The sequence below is a fragment of the Copidosoma floridanum genome, unplaced genomic scaffold, assembly GCF_036245765.1.
Source record: "Copidosoma floridanum isolate Cflo_tuat_1 unplaced genomic scaffold, Cflo_Japanese_pri ptg000020l, whole genome shotgun sequence".
In the NCBI taxonomy this organism is placed as follows: Eukaryota; Metazoa; Arthropoda; class Insecta; order Hymenoptera; family Encyrtidae; genus Copidosoma; species Copidosoma floridanum.
Window position 1 is genome coordinate 35,683,792 of NW_028321897.1, and position 13,220 is coordinate 35,697,011.

Sequence of the window (13,220 nt, forward strand, 5' to 3'; positions counted from 1 at the left end):
TTTGTATCATGTACTCCACGGCAAGCTTAAAATTAATTTTTAGAGCATTTTGTTGTTCTAGAGCACTTGTAACTTTTGACACAGGCTCTGCTCGAAAATGATACAATGGTTAAGTTTCTTGTTGGTACCTACCCCCATCCTGGCTTAACTAACTGACCTTGCGTTCGCACATGTAAAAAATAGTTAATTAGCTGATCACGTTTTGGCGCACTCTAAGCGCTTTTAAGATTAAAGAGAGGACTTAAAAGCGCTCAAAAAGTGCGCCAAAACGTGACCAGCTGATTAACTATTGTTTACATGTGTGAACACATGGTCAGTTAGTTAAGCCAGGGTGGGGGTAGGTACCAACTTAATACTTAGCCAATGCATCATTTCCGAATAGAGCCACAATCAAAACTTTTGCATTATTCAAGAAGGATGCAATGTTTGTGTGTCCACGATTGATTATCACATCTGTAGCTATGCGATTGTTGAACGCTGATGGTAAATCTTTCCACTGCACACTGGGACTATCTACACTGTTCGATGCACTAGGATTATCTACGCTGTTACTGTTTTGCCTATCAACATTGTTTGGTGCACTAACATCATCTGCACTGTTCTACACACTAGAATGAACTACACTGTTTTTAACACTATTTTGTTTTCTACACTGCTGCTGCTCAGGAAGGTGCCGCTGTATTTCTCCTCTGGTCTTCCTCAGTAAACTGGTCAACTTGTCTTGAACGCAGAGCAAAGTAGCCCAGATGGATTGGCAGAATTGCATCTTCCCTCTTGATAATGACGTCAAAACATACTTTTCCAACACTTCAAGCGCTTGATTGGTCAACTCCAACCATCTTTGTAGATCCTCATCATCTGCGTCAGCAATCTGTCTCAGGGCTTTTTGCAGCAAATCTGCAGTGTACTTAAAGTACTGAACGTTCATGATATCTACGAATTAAACGGAATATTATAAGAAAGAGGAAGATACTGGCAGTGGGAGGAAGCCTCCATCCACCAAACTTCCTAAAAAACGAATTTTATAAAAAAATATCTTCTTACCATATGATGAATACTGAGCTCTAGAAAGAATAAATGTAGCTCTATCTATAGCTTTGACTCCCACTTTACTACTTAAAATGACAAAGTACAATTATGATTGTTAGACAGTGCTAATAGCTCTGCTCACATTGACCTCTTTGTACAGACTGAGCTTCTCTGTCTTTTTCTGACTTTTTTTATACTTACTACTCATCCTTACTCCTTACAATGTTAGTGGAAGTGTGACATAAGCAGCTTTGACTCACCTTCTGAATCAGATCTGTTTATTGGAGGTAAGGAGTGGGGATAAAGTGTGGGGGTAAAAATGAATGAAGAGTGGGAGTAAAATGTGAGAATGTGGTAGTGGGGGGAGTGGGGGTACGAATGTATGAAGCGTGAGAGGTAAAAGTTGATGGAGAGTGCGGGTGGAAGTAGTGGGGAAAAAAATTGATGAAGAGTGGGGGTAAAAATGGATGATGAAAAGTGAAGATAGAGTGAATATAAGAAGCTGGTTAAAGCTAGAGAGCTTAGTTGACAACAACCTGGTCAAGAGATCAGACATCTTTGATCGTGGACTACGTTGTTGATGTTCAGGGCTTTAGAAGATCCTCTAACATTTTTATTCTAAAAGAACTTGTTATTTTACGTTTAAAAGAAAATGCTCAACCAGCAGCTTTCCATTTTACTGCTTCATGGAAATGGACTAAGCTCTTACACGAGGAACGTATGGGTAATGCTTGGCTTGAGAAAAACTTTCATGGTATACCCTGGGATTCGGGAAGCACATCTTACTCTAGAGTGATTTTTGTAATTCAACATTTCTTAAAGAATGTCAATATCGTTTGTGTTGAAGGATTAGAGAAAAAGAACTGGTTGAAAGAAATGCTGTGAAAGAAGTTAGTACTTCAAGCAATAATATATAATATTTTGTTTAATATTAACTCTACTATGTTTCAGACACATTTGCAATGCTGAAAATTTGGGTTGTCCTACTATCAGTGAAATAAATAAGGAGTATGAAGCATGCTTTGCTCATCAGTTATGCACAGAACCTGTTTGTGCTGTCAAAAATTCCTCTGCTCTAGGGGAATGGCTACTCACTTCAAGAGATACAGTGGATAATGTAAACCACTCTGATGATGATTTGTAAAATAAATATGGTAAAATTTTATAATAAGTTGTTCAATAATCAAGTGTCTCAAACTCCACAATATTATCCCTATGGTGATCTCAATCTCTGTATGACAAACAATCAGTATGCACTGTTGTATTACATGTATGCTTATTTTCGGAATATATATGATGGTAAATCCCCCGCACCTTTGTTAAACAGATTTGATTTTCTGAACGTTGCGCCTTTGATAGTACTTGATTGCTCCAAGCAAAGTGACTCATTAAAAAATGCTCCAGTAGATGTGCGTTTGGAATTTGAATCTCATGCTAACTTTCCCGACAATACATCAGCTGACTGCCTAATTCTACACGATCGTATTGTTCAATACAGTCCAATGAGTGGAGACGTTAAGAAACTTGTATAAAGCTATAAAAGCTCATGCATAGCTCTGCTAACACCATTTGTCTTTCAACCATCATGGAGAAGGGTCAGCAGAGCAAAGAAGAAGATAATAATCGACGACAAGGAGAGTGGACGAAATTTGAGAAGAGACACGCAGAGAAATGGGCGGAAAAAAATCAAAGGAAAAAAATAAAAAGTGTGAATTATTTTTAAAAAATTTATTTTTCAAAAGACATTCATCGACATGTCGCATAAGCCAACTAAAAGCAAATTCACCAATGACGTGAAGTATCAAAAACTTTCTACCAAGGATGATGATAAAAAAAAATCTTGGTTGAAGAATTTAACAAAAAAGTTTTTAACTAATAAATCATTATTTCCTCAACGTGAAGGTTATAAGCGATTGTGATTAATGGATTACATATGGTGGTGGGGGTAAAGCTATAAAGGCTGATGTATAATACTGCTATCATCATTCATTTATTAACCGTCATGGGACAAGGTCAGAGCGCATAGAAGAAAGAGTACAATACTATAGGAACAATTCTTTGAGAACTCCTACAAAATACAAGAAAAGTGCATTTACTTGGCTTATTAAGAAAACAATGGTTGGAGAGATTCGAATTCAAAGTTCATGATATTATAGATTTGGGCTATTCTCCTATTGATAAAATAAAACTAGCCACTGTTTGCCCTCATCATAATGGGGCGTACAAGGCAAACTGTGCACATCATAACGTTAGGTTGTACAAAAAGTTTCTCTTACATTTGCCTGAGTCCATGGAATTGATGTAATCATTACTTTTTAATTAATCTCTTTATGACGAGATTTTTTCAATGGACAAACTAAAATATTTGGCTACGTTTTTTTTGGAGAGGTAAGATTCGATGGCTGTACCTCACAGATAAGAGCGTTTGGTTGGAGCTCTTTTCAAGCGTACTTCTTATGGGTGTAAACAGTATGAAAGGCACGTTTAAGTTATTTTTAAGTCACTTTTTAATTATCTTAAATCTCATCTGTTAGTTATCTTTAAGACAATGCCAGATAATTCTAAAATCGTCTTCAAGTTATCTTTAAGACATCTACGCTTTATGCGATAAGACAGTGCGGTACCAAACATATCTGTATTAGTACAGGGAGTATCCAATCATCTGATAGCACAGTCGATAGCATACCTGTCTATTACCCTGGGGAGCAAGGTTCAAATCTGAGTGAGGGGAAAATTTTTTATTTCGAAATAAAAATAAAAATAAATTTAAAATCTCAAAAAAATTTTTAAAATTACATTTCAAAACGTGCGCTCATTTAAATACAGTCAGTACAGCAGAGAGCTATCAGGCTGCAATCCGGTAGCCTGTCTACTCACATACTATAGATTGATAGATCTCAAGCTAGGCCGACGTGTGGTGGCCTAGTACCTGTATGGGTGGGGTGGCCAAGTCCCTGCTTTGTTATCTCGGCGCTAGGTCACCTCGGAGTTAGGCCACCATGGATATGGTGGCTTAGTACCTGTATGGGTGGGGTTGGGGTGGCCCAGTCCCTGTACAGGGGTGGCCTAGTACCTGCATAGGTGAAGTGGCCTAGTATCTGTACAGGGACTAGGCCTGGCCTAGTACTTTAATTTCTACGTAACGTATTACAATGTAGTTATACATAAAAAACATTTTGTATAAATATAAAACAATTCATGTATTGGTATTTTTATTCTTTTATGATTTGCTATAAAAAAGCTACTCGAAATAAGAGCCGAGACATTCCGAGAACCATTGAACTGGCATCTGGCATACTAGCATCGACGTTGGGCACCTCAGACGCCCAACTCTGAGCTGTAGCGTTACTATAGCTTCGAGCTGCAGTATGGTCAGTGCTGCTTCGAAGTCAGTTACTTTAAAGTTGGTGTTGCGGAACTCCTAATTTGGAAACAGTATAACTCGAACATTTTTGCACTGACGTACATTCAAATGAGAGTTAACATTACTTGAATTTAGAAGTATAAGAGCTCAATATTCATTGAGCTGTAAGATATCAGTAAGTTGGTAATCTCCAAGTACTAAATTGTTTTCAATATACTCATCTGTGATCGTGAAGTACGTAATTTCATACAATTTCATTTAATTCTTGTTAGGATGAAAAATTATTAAAGAATTATTCGTTTAAGATGTGTACTTGTCTTAGAGCATATATACCTGGAGGCAGCATCGTACATACTGGTTGCAAGACCAATTGCGACAGAGAAAGAGTCAGAGTTCTAGTACATGCTGTCACTCTCGCACACGCTTCGTGATTGGTCGCCAAAAACCCATATATATAGTAATATAAGGCTGCAGCGGAAGCGAAAAAAATTTTTGCGAAGCATCCCTTTTGCAAGGTATCTATAGAAACCAATAGAAAAAAACTGTCATCGTAATGATGTCGGCATTTGCACTCGGTTTATTTAATAAAGCACAATAAAATGTTCAATGTATAAGTAATTCCACATAAAATTCTTACTGGTATTTATATAGTTATGCCAATTAAGAATCGTATGTCATTGACTGATTTTAAATACTTGTTGATTTATATAAGGAAAGACCATGTAAAAATTGAATGAATAAAATTCGATTGTATTTTATAAGGTCAAATGAAAGTATGTGTATGTGACATATTGGTGTCTACACTGAATTCAGAATGAAAATTTCTTATTCAGATTTATAATTGAGGTTTTTTTATTGAACAATTAGTAATTTGCTTTGGTAGGTTTTTACTATCCTTTGCAAGTGTTTATTTACTTTTTAATTAATTACAGTATATTGTATAAACTAAAAATTTTACTCACCTTTACAAGAATAACCGTATCGACCCATTCCTTGTTGTGCTTAGTAAATTAACCGGATAGAACATGTTAAATAATATATTCCATTTTACATAAATTGCCTTTTTAAAATCATGATTTCATTATTGGAGTCTACTAAATTTACTACATAAGATAAGAAATGTTTCAAATTTAGTATACTATAATTTATATCCAAACTTATAAGATTTTTTTAACAAAAATGATGAGCTGTTTTTACAGTTTCGTAATACTTTTTTTAAGTTCCAAATTACAACAGGTCATATCGTTGAGACTGAAAATTTTATTTGATTTTATTCAAATATCTCAAACAAAATACTACCACGTTTATTTGTATTTATTGTTTTAATAAAATTTATGTTATGTTACGTGAATGTATTAAAGCTAATTATTGGTTTCATAAATAAATTAATCTATATTATAATGAAAAAATGTATAAAAAAACCTTGTTAATTTTTTTTTCATTATTATCATTTTCTTTCAAAATTTTTTATCATCTCTTTTACATTTTTGTATCTTGAAATCGTAACCATTTTTATTAAAAAGTCAAATAGGAATATGTTTATTTTCGCGACAATGCCAACTATAAATTGTTAATTAAATAGCCAACGGCGTATCGCGATATCGACTTTTATGCCGCCGGATCAAAGTATTGCCTTTACAGCGTCAAAAGCGTTTCTTCGAGGGTTTGACAAAATCTCGCAAGAAACTCGAGAATATAATTAAATTACGCACTCGTTTCGTTTAACTTTTGAAATCAGATTTATTAACAAACAGGTAACAATAAATATAAACTTAATAATATAACAAAAATATGTGTGCTTGCTTGCTTGTTTGAAAAACGGAATAAAGAAACAACTGAAAGTATTAACAAGATTAGATTAGAAGAAAAAAAACAATAAAACAGAACAATCTTTGAGCTAAGCGAGACTCGGTAAGTTCGACGTTAAAAGTCGCAAAAGGTCGTTAACGACGCAACTATGCTTTGCTGAGCGATTGATCTGCTCGAGAGACAAAGCCTAACTGCTCGTGCCTGCGAGCGAGAAAAGCCAGTATAGCCGAAATTTTACTTGCTGGTAAATTTACATGTAAGTGTAAAGCTAGTTCATGGATGTGACGTTTAAGAATGTGTTTGAGTTCGGCCGTACTCTCTCGCAACCAGCAACAGCAGCTTCAGAGTCTTTGTTTACATTTTAAAAACGCGTTTTCGTGAACATACCGCCCACCTTGCTGTATCACAGCAAATTAATTATTAAAAAATATAAGTTCTTATATGTATGCAACTCAAAAAAAAGAAAAAATTAATATAAAATTCATGAAAAAAAAAAAAAAAAAAAAAAATGTAAAACTGAAATTTATCTTATATGCTAGGGCAAGACAAGCGAATGAGGATCGCTCATCCTCTTACGATATGTAAATAAGTTTCACAAAAGTAAAAAATACATAACAAATCTTCGATTAGAAAAAAAATTGTTTGAAAAGAAAAAAAATCGATACTAGTACATTCTTTTAAATTATTAAAATGTCAATTTTTTTTTGTTGAATTTGCTGAAATCACTTCACATGGATTGTTAAGAAGTTGTATTTGTTAATTGTAGCTGCTGGTAGGTATCATTAACGTCCGTGTTGGTAGGGAGCTTTATTAGCTTAACAATAGGGCGTACAAAGCTACTATCAGCCGTCTTGACAGTGACTGCTCTGACGAGTCCGTCCTTACCAGGATGGAGCGTCGTGACTCTTCCAAGAGGCCACTTCGTTGGCGGAGTAAGATCATCCCTTAACAGTACAATATCATCTATTTGTAGATTGGGTTGAGGATGTAACCACTTGTTACGTTGCTGAAGCTGTTGTAACACCTCGCCTCTCAGACGTTTCCAGAAAGAGTTGCGCATTTGGCATAGCAAATTCCAGCGATTACTAGTGCTTAACTGCAACGTTTTCTCGACTTCTTCTGGATGTGAGAGGCACGATGAACCAATGAGAAAGTGCCCTGGTGTTAAAGCTGTTAGTTCGGTGGGCTCTGTACTCAATGGGGATAGAGGGCGAGAGTTCAGACAAGCTTCAATTTTAGCTGCCAGCGTAGAAAGCTCTTCAAAAGTAAGCTTGGAGTCGCCAATTACTCTTTTGAAGTGATACTTGAAGCTGCGTACTGCAGCCTCCCATAGGCCGCCAAAGTGGGGCGCTCGTGGTGGAATAAACTTCCATGTTGTGCCTCTAGTTGCAAGTTGACCAGCTACCGTTTTGTTGAACTCAGAGGTCTCAGAAAACATGCGGCCGAGCTCCGCCGATGCCCTTTTAAATTTTGTTGCGTTGTCTGAGTAGATCGTGTCGCAGACTCCTCGTCGAGCTGTGAAGCGATCGTACGCAGCCATGAATGCGTCGGTCGTAAGATCAGACACGATCTCGATGTGGACAGCTCTGACTACAAAGCAAACAAAAATTACTACATAACCTTTCGTGCTTTTTGCACCCCGACCTTTGGAGAAAAGCACTGGGATTGGCCCTGCGTAGTCTATCCCAGTTATGGCGAATGGACGTAGTGGAGTAACTCTTTGAGCTGGTAGTGCAGCCATCTGCTGATGTCCACTTTTCTGGTTGTGTCTGATGCACTTGTAGCAATTCCGGTAGACTCGTGTGACGAGCTGATGGGCTCGTGTGATCCACACAGTTCGGTACAACTGTGAGAGCATGAGTTGTACTCCTCCATGCAGTGTCTTAATGTGTGTATCTTGGACAAGTCGCTTTACAATTGTGTCATTGCCAGGCAGGACGATAGGGTGTCGCTCACTGTATGGAAGTGGAGCATTTTCTAAACGGCCGCCAACTCTAATGAGGCCAATCTCGTCTAAGTAAGGTGCCAATCGTACCAAATTGCTTCGCTTAGAAAGTGGTTTGTTGGCCTGTAGCTGCTCCAATTCGATGGAAAAATGTCGACGTTGTAGTGCTCTAAAACAAGAGGCAGAAGCCCAAGAAAGCTCTTGAGCAGATAGGTAAGTGTATTGACGTTTGTCAGTTACCTGACGAGCGTTGAGTATCCATCGCGCGCAATAGGCGAGGATACGGCGTATCTTAGCAAAACTAGAGAAGCGTTGCAGATATATCAGACAGTCGTTGTCGACATGCTTTTGTAAAGCTGCCTCCTGCATTACCAATGCTTGAATGTTCTGTTGATCGGCGTAGTCATCATCTGTTGTTGAAGGCCATGTCGATTGTGGTGATGTCATCCATATGGGTCCTGACCACCACAGGCTATGTTCGGAGAGTTGCTGAGGTGTAAGTCCTCGAGTTGCGCAGTCGGCAGCATTGTACGAGGACATTACATGTCGCCACTCAGCTTGTGGATACAAAGATGTAATTTCGCTTACTCGATTGGCGATGAAGGTTTGCCATCTTGATGGATGACCTTTTAGCCAATTCAGCACGACTTTGGAGTCGGACCAGAAGTGAATGTACTGTGGTTGTCGATGCAGCTTAGGTAGCAGGTGCTTAGTTAGGCGAACAAGCAACAGTGCTCCACAGAGCTCCAACCGAGGAAGAGTCTCCATTTTTGTTGGAGCGACCTTTGTTTTGGCCATAAGAAGAACCGAAGATTGACCAGGAACTACAGCGTAGACTGCTGCAGCGTAGGCTCGCTTTGAAGCGTCAGCAAAACCGTGAAGCTGCCAAGAAAATGTTTCAGAACAACCTATCCATCTGGGCACTTTAATGACGTCTAATTTTGTCAGAGAGTTACGGAACTTCATCCACTGCTGCAAGAGATCTCCTCGAATCGGAACGTCCCAATCGAACTTATTGATCCATAGATCCTGCATCATGATTTTTACAGTTACGATGACCGGTGCAAGCCAACCTAATGGATCAAATAATTTAGCAGTTTCTGAGAGAATAATTCTCTTTGTTATGATCGATGGAGAGGGTGCTATTGTAGGTTTGAAAATAAAATTATCGGCTTGAGGAAGCCACCTGAGACCTAGCGTTGATACCGCCTCGTCCACGTCGACGGGGACCTCATCAATGTTGCCAGCTACAATTCCATCAAGAAGACTTTGATTATTTGCTGACCATTTACCCAACTCCATCCCTGCTGATGCCATAAGCTGGATCAGCTGATCACGTCGTTCGATAGCTAAGTCGACTTCGTCCGCGCCTCCGAATATGTTGTCCACGTAGATTTGATGGTCCAGAAGCTTGGATGCCTCTGGATGCGTCGTACGGCCGTCCTGAGCCAGCTGTTTGAGTACTCGAAGAGCCAAATAAGGTGCTGGAGCCGTGCCGTAGGTGACGGTAAGCGCTCTATAATCCTGCAAAGGCTGCTCAACTGAGGGTCGCCACACAAGGCGCTGCCAGTCTGCATCATCAGGATGAATCAGAATCTGTCGAAACATTTTGATAATATCAGTAACAAAAACTAATTTTTGAAATCGCCATCGAGTTAAGACGATTGTGATGTCCGCTTGAAGTTTTGGACCTGGAGACAGTGCATCATTAAGCGAACATTTACTTACATCCTTTTGGGAAGCATTGAATACTACCCTGATTTTTTCAGGCTTATTTTGTCTAAAAACTGCATGATGAGGCATGTAGTAAGCTTCACGTGAAATTTGATTTAACGGGACTAATTCCATGTGCTTTAAATCCAAGTACTCCTGCATGAAAGCCTTGTACTTGTCGGCGAGGAGTAGATTTTTGTTTAGACGCTTTTCAGAGCGAAAGAGACAAGCTACGGCTATATCTCGCGAACCAGAAAACGAGACTTGCTTAAAAAATGGCAGTCGAACGACGAAACGACCTTGAGGGTTACGAGCGTAAGTAAGAGAGAAGTAATCTTCACAAAATTGCTCTTCTGGGGTGAGGTGTCTTTCTTCAGGGACCTCCTCTATCTCCCAGAATTTCTCCATGAATTTATCGAGAGAGGGTTCAGTGTATGTGTGAAACACCTGAACTGAAGAATGATGACACGATTGACTATTCGCAGGAGCTCCTGTCAGAATCCATCCGAACACAGAGTTCTGAGCTATTGGGGTTCCCACTGGACCTTTCACTAAGCCGTCAATTATGATTGATGAATAAACATCTGCACCGAGGATGCAATCGATTCGACTTGGCTTAAAGAATAAAGGATCGGCCAGTTTGAGACTTTTCGTATGTGACCATTGGTTTTGATCAACTTCGACTTTTGGCAAGAGATTAGTGAGTTTGTCCAACACCAAAGCCGAAAACTGAATGACAAAATTTTTATCGACGTTAGAGAGCAGTGAGATACTTACTTCCTTTCGAGCGATCGAAGTTACCTCAGCTCCCACGCCAGTTATCAAGCGAGAGATTTTCTGAGCTTTGAGTGAAAGCTGCGAAAGCACATGTTCCGCGACGAATGATCTCTCAGCTCCTGGATCGATGAGAGCACGCACAGTGACCTTGTTGCCACGTGCGTCTGCTAGCGCTACAGATGCAGTAGCCAAAAGAATTGATTTGCCTGCTGAAACACTCTTAGCAATTCCCTGACTCGAAAAATGGACTGAAGAAGCGTCTCTAGAGTCAGACGATGACAAAGAGTCGTTTACAACTGCAGGTTTTGATGTCGATCCTTGAGAATCGTTATGTAACCTTGTGTGGTGTTTGCCCTGACAGACAAAGCATCGTTTAGGCGAAGGGCAATGCTTGGCAAAATGAGAAGTTTGAAGACAATTCAAACACAACTTCTCTTTTTTGCAAAAATCATATCTTTGAGACAAGCTTAAATTTTTAAAGTTTTGACATGCGAAAAGATAGTGCGTTCCACGACAGCAGAGACACGATGCATTTTTCTTGTTTGAGGTAACTTCTGTTGTGTGCGCAGCTATCGATTTTGATTTGTTCGATGAATTTTGCGAGCTTGACTTCAACTGAGAGTTCGAGCTACTTGAGGTGGTAGGTGAAGCTGCTTTTAACACACGAACGAGCCTTTCGAGAAATTCGGTGAGCGAGTTATATGTCGGATATTCGTTACCCTTATCAGCCTCTCGTTCCCACTCTAAGCGTGTTGATGTATCGAGCTTACTTACTATATGATGCGTTAGCCACAACTCTCCCATTCTTTCAGCGGGAATACGCAAATTGTCAAGAGCTTGTTTGGTCTCGCGCACGACGTCCATAATGCGATTTATTTCAGCGACCGATTTCTTTTGCATAGACGGGCATGAAATGATATGAGACATGTGTGTTGCGAGAAGAACTTTTTTGTTGTCGTAACGATCTTGAATTGACAACCAAGCACTTTCATAGTTTTCGGCAGTAATCTGAAGATTTTTGAATCGATTAGCCGCTTCACCTTCGAGCGAGAGAATTAAGTATTGCAACTTCAAGATTGGCGGAATGGTAGGAGCGTCATGTACAAGCGCGATAAACATTCCCTTGAATGTTTCCCATTCAAGTTGCTTACCCGAAAATTTTGGCAGCTCGATTTTTGGTAGAGGGGATCTATAGGAGGGGCTTTCCATAGTTATATCGACATAATTATTATCACCCTGTAACGATGACTGATTGCGTCCTGGATTTATTACTCCTAAAATCAAAGTCTTCGTATTTGTATATTGTGCAATCGCTGAGGAATAATAGTCTTCCTCGAAATATTTCTCGTCTTTAAATCTTTCCTTTGATGCTAGAAGTTTCTTGTACGGCTTATAAAATTCGTCCCACTGTTTTTCTAAATTTTCGAGTTGCGCCTTAAACCAACCAATCGAACGCTTTTCTTTAGGAGTTTTTAACATTGTTTTTTGGAAATCCATAACGAGTTCGAAGTTAACTAATTGCTCTTCAAGTAATTCTTCCATATTATTGATGAAATGCCGAAGAAACGCCGAACTTGTGAAAACAAAATAATTCTCACGAACGAAAAGAAAGGTGCGATATAAACAAAAGGAAGCAAATATTCCGTTACGTACAAGGCTAGATGTATAAGCATTCAAAAATTCGAGAACCTTTGGAATCTAAATAAATAACCGACCTATTTGGCCTTGAAAACGACGAGTGCGAGATGTTTTAAAAACAAAGGAGCGAGAGGAAGAGAGCGAAAAGGCACTGTACCTTAGCCGAAGCAACGTATGACAACACCGACCTCTCCCACCAACTCCAGCTCATCAAAATACCGCTGAAGATACGCTGGTCGAGCTGAGTTGTATGAGCCGATGAATAAGGAGGCCTTGAAATGATAAGCACTAATGCCCGAGTGTTGCCTGCTGACGACGACTCTCTCCTCTCAAGTCCAAGGGTATGATTTGTGCAGTCGATGCCGACGGTGTACAAAATCCTTGAAAATAGTTTAAGCCTTTTCCAAATGCTTGAATTCAAGTCACTGTTTGGCACTAGTAAAGGAAACCACGCTCTGCTACCATGTTTATTTTCGCAACAATGCCAACTATAAATTTTTAATTAAATAGCCAACGGCGTATCGCGATATCGACTTTTATGCCGCCGGATCAAAGTATTGCCTTTACAGCGTCAAAAGCGTTTCTTCGAGGGTTTGACAAAATCTCGCAAGAAACTCGAGAATATAATTAAATCACGCACTCGTTTCGTTTAACTTTTAAAATCAGATTTATTAACAAACAGGTAACAATAAATATAAACTTAATAATATAACAAAAATATGTGTGCTTGCTTGCTTGTTTGAAAAACGGAATAAAGAAACAACTGAAAGTATTAACAAGATTAGATTAGAAGAAAAAAAACAATAAAACAGAACAATCTTTGAGCTAAGCGAGACTCGGTAAGTTCGACGTTAAAAGTCGCAAAAGGTCGTTAACGACGCAACTATGCTTTGCTGAGCGATTGATCTGCTCGAGAGACAAAGCCTAACTGCTCGTGCCTGCGAG

The 13,220-nt window shown here is 39.1% G+C and overlaps 1 protein-coding gene across 1 annotated transcript; it reads right to left on the minus strand.

Moving 5' to 3' along the window:
* Positions 1-6,941: 6,941 nt before the first annotated feature.
* Positions 6,942-12,179, minus strand: LOC149374459 (uncharacterized). The gene is made up of 3 exons (XM_089593733.1): positions 11,164-12,179; positions 10,662-11,091; positions 6,942-10,589 (listed from the first exon to the last, which is right to left on the minus strand). Exons 1-3 carry the CDS (start codon positions 12,177-12,179, stop codon positions 6,942-6,944), a joined length of 5,094 nt encoding a protein of 1,697 aa, XP_089449859.1.
* Positions 12,180-13,220: the final 1,041 nt, after the last annotated feature.

What these genes read in the sequence shown, in the direction of transcription:
- LOC149374459 (XM_089593733.1), bottom strand. Translation starts at nt 12,179, where the DNA reads ATGGAAGAATTACTTGAAGAGCAATTAGTTAACTTCGAACTCGTTATG. An exon ending in TCAAACAAGAAAAATGCATC is followed by an intron (nt 11,092 to 11,163) that starts GTGTCTCTGCTG and finishes CTTGTCTCAAAG; the next exon opens with ATATGATTTTTGCAAAAAAG. An exon ending in TAACTGGCGTGGGAGCTGAG is followed by an intron (nt 10,590 to 10,661) that starts GTAACTTCGATC and finishes TTTGTCATTCAG; the next exon opens with TTTTCGGCTTTGGTGTTGGA.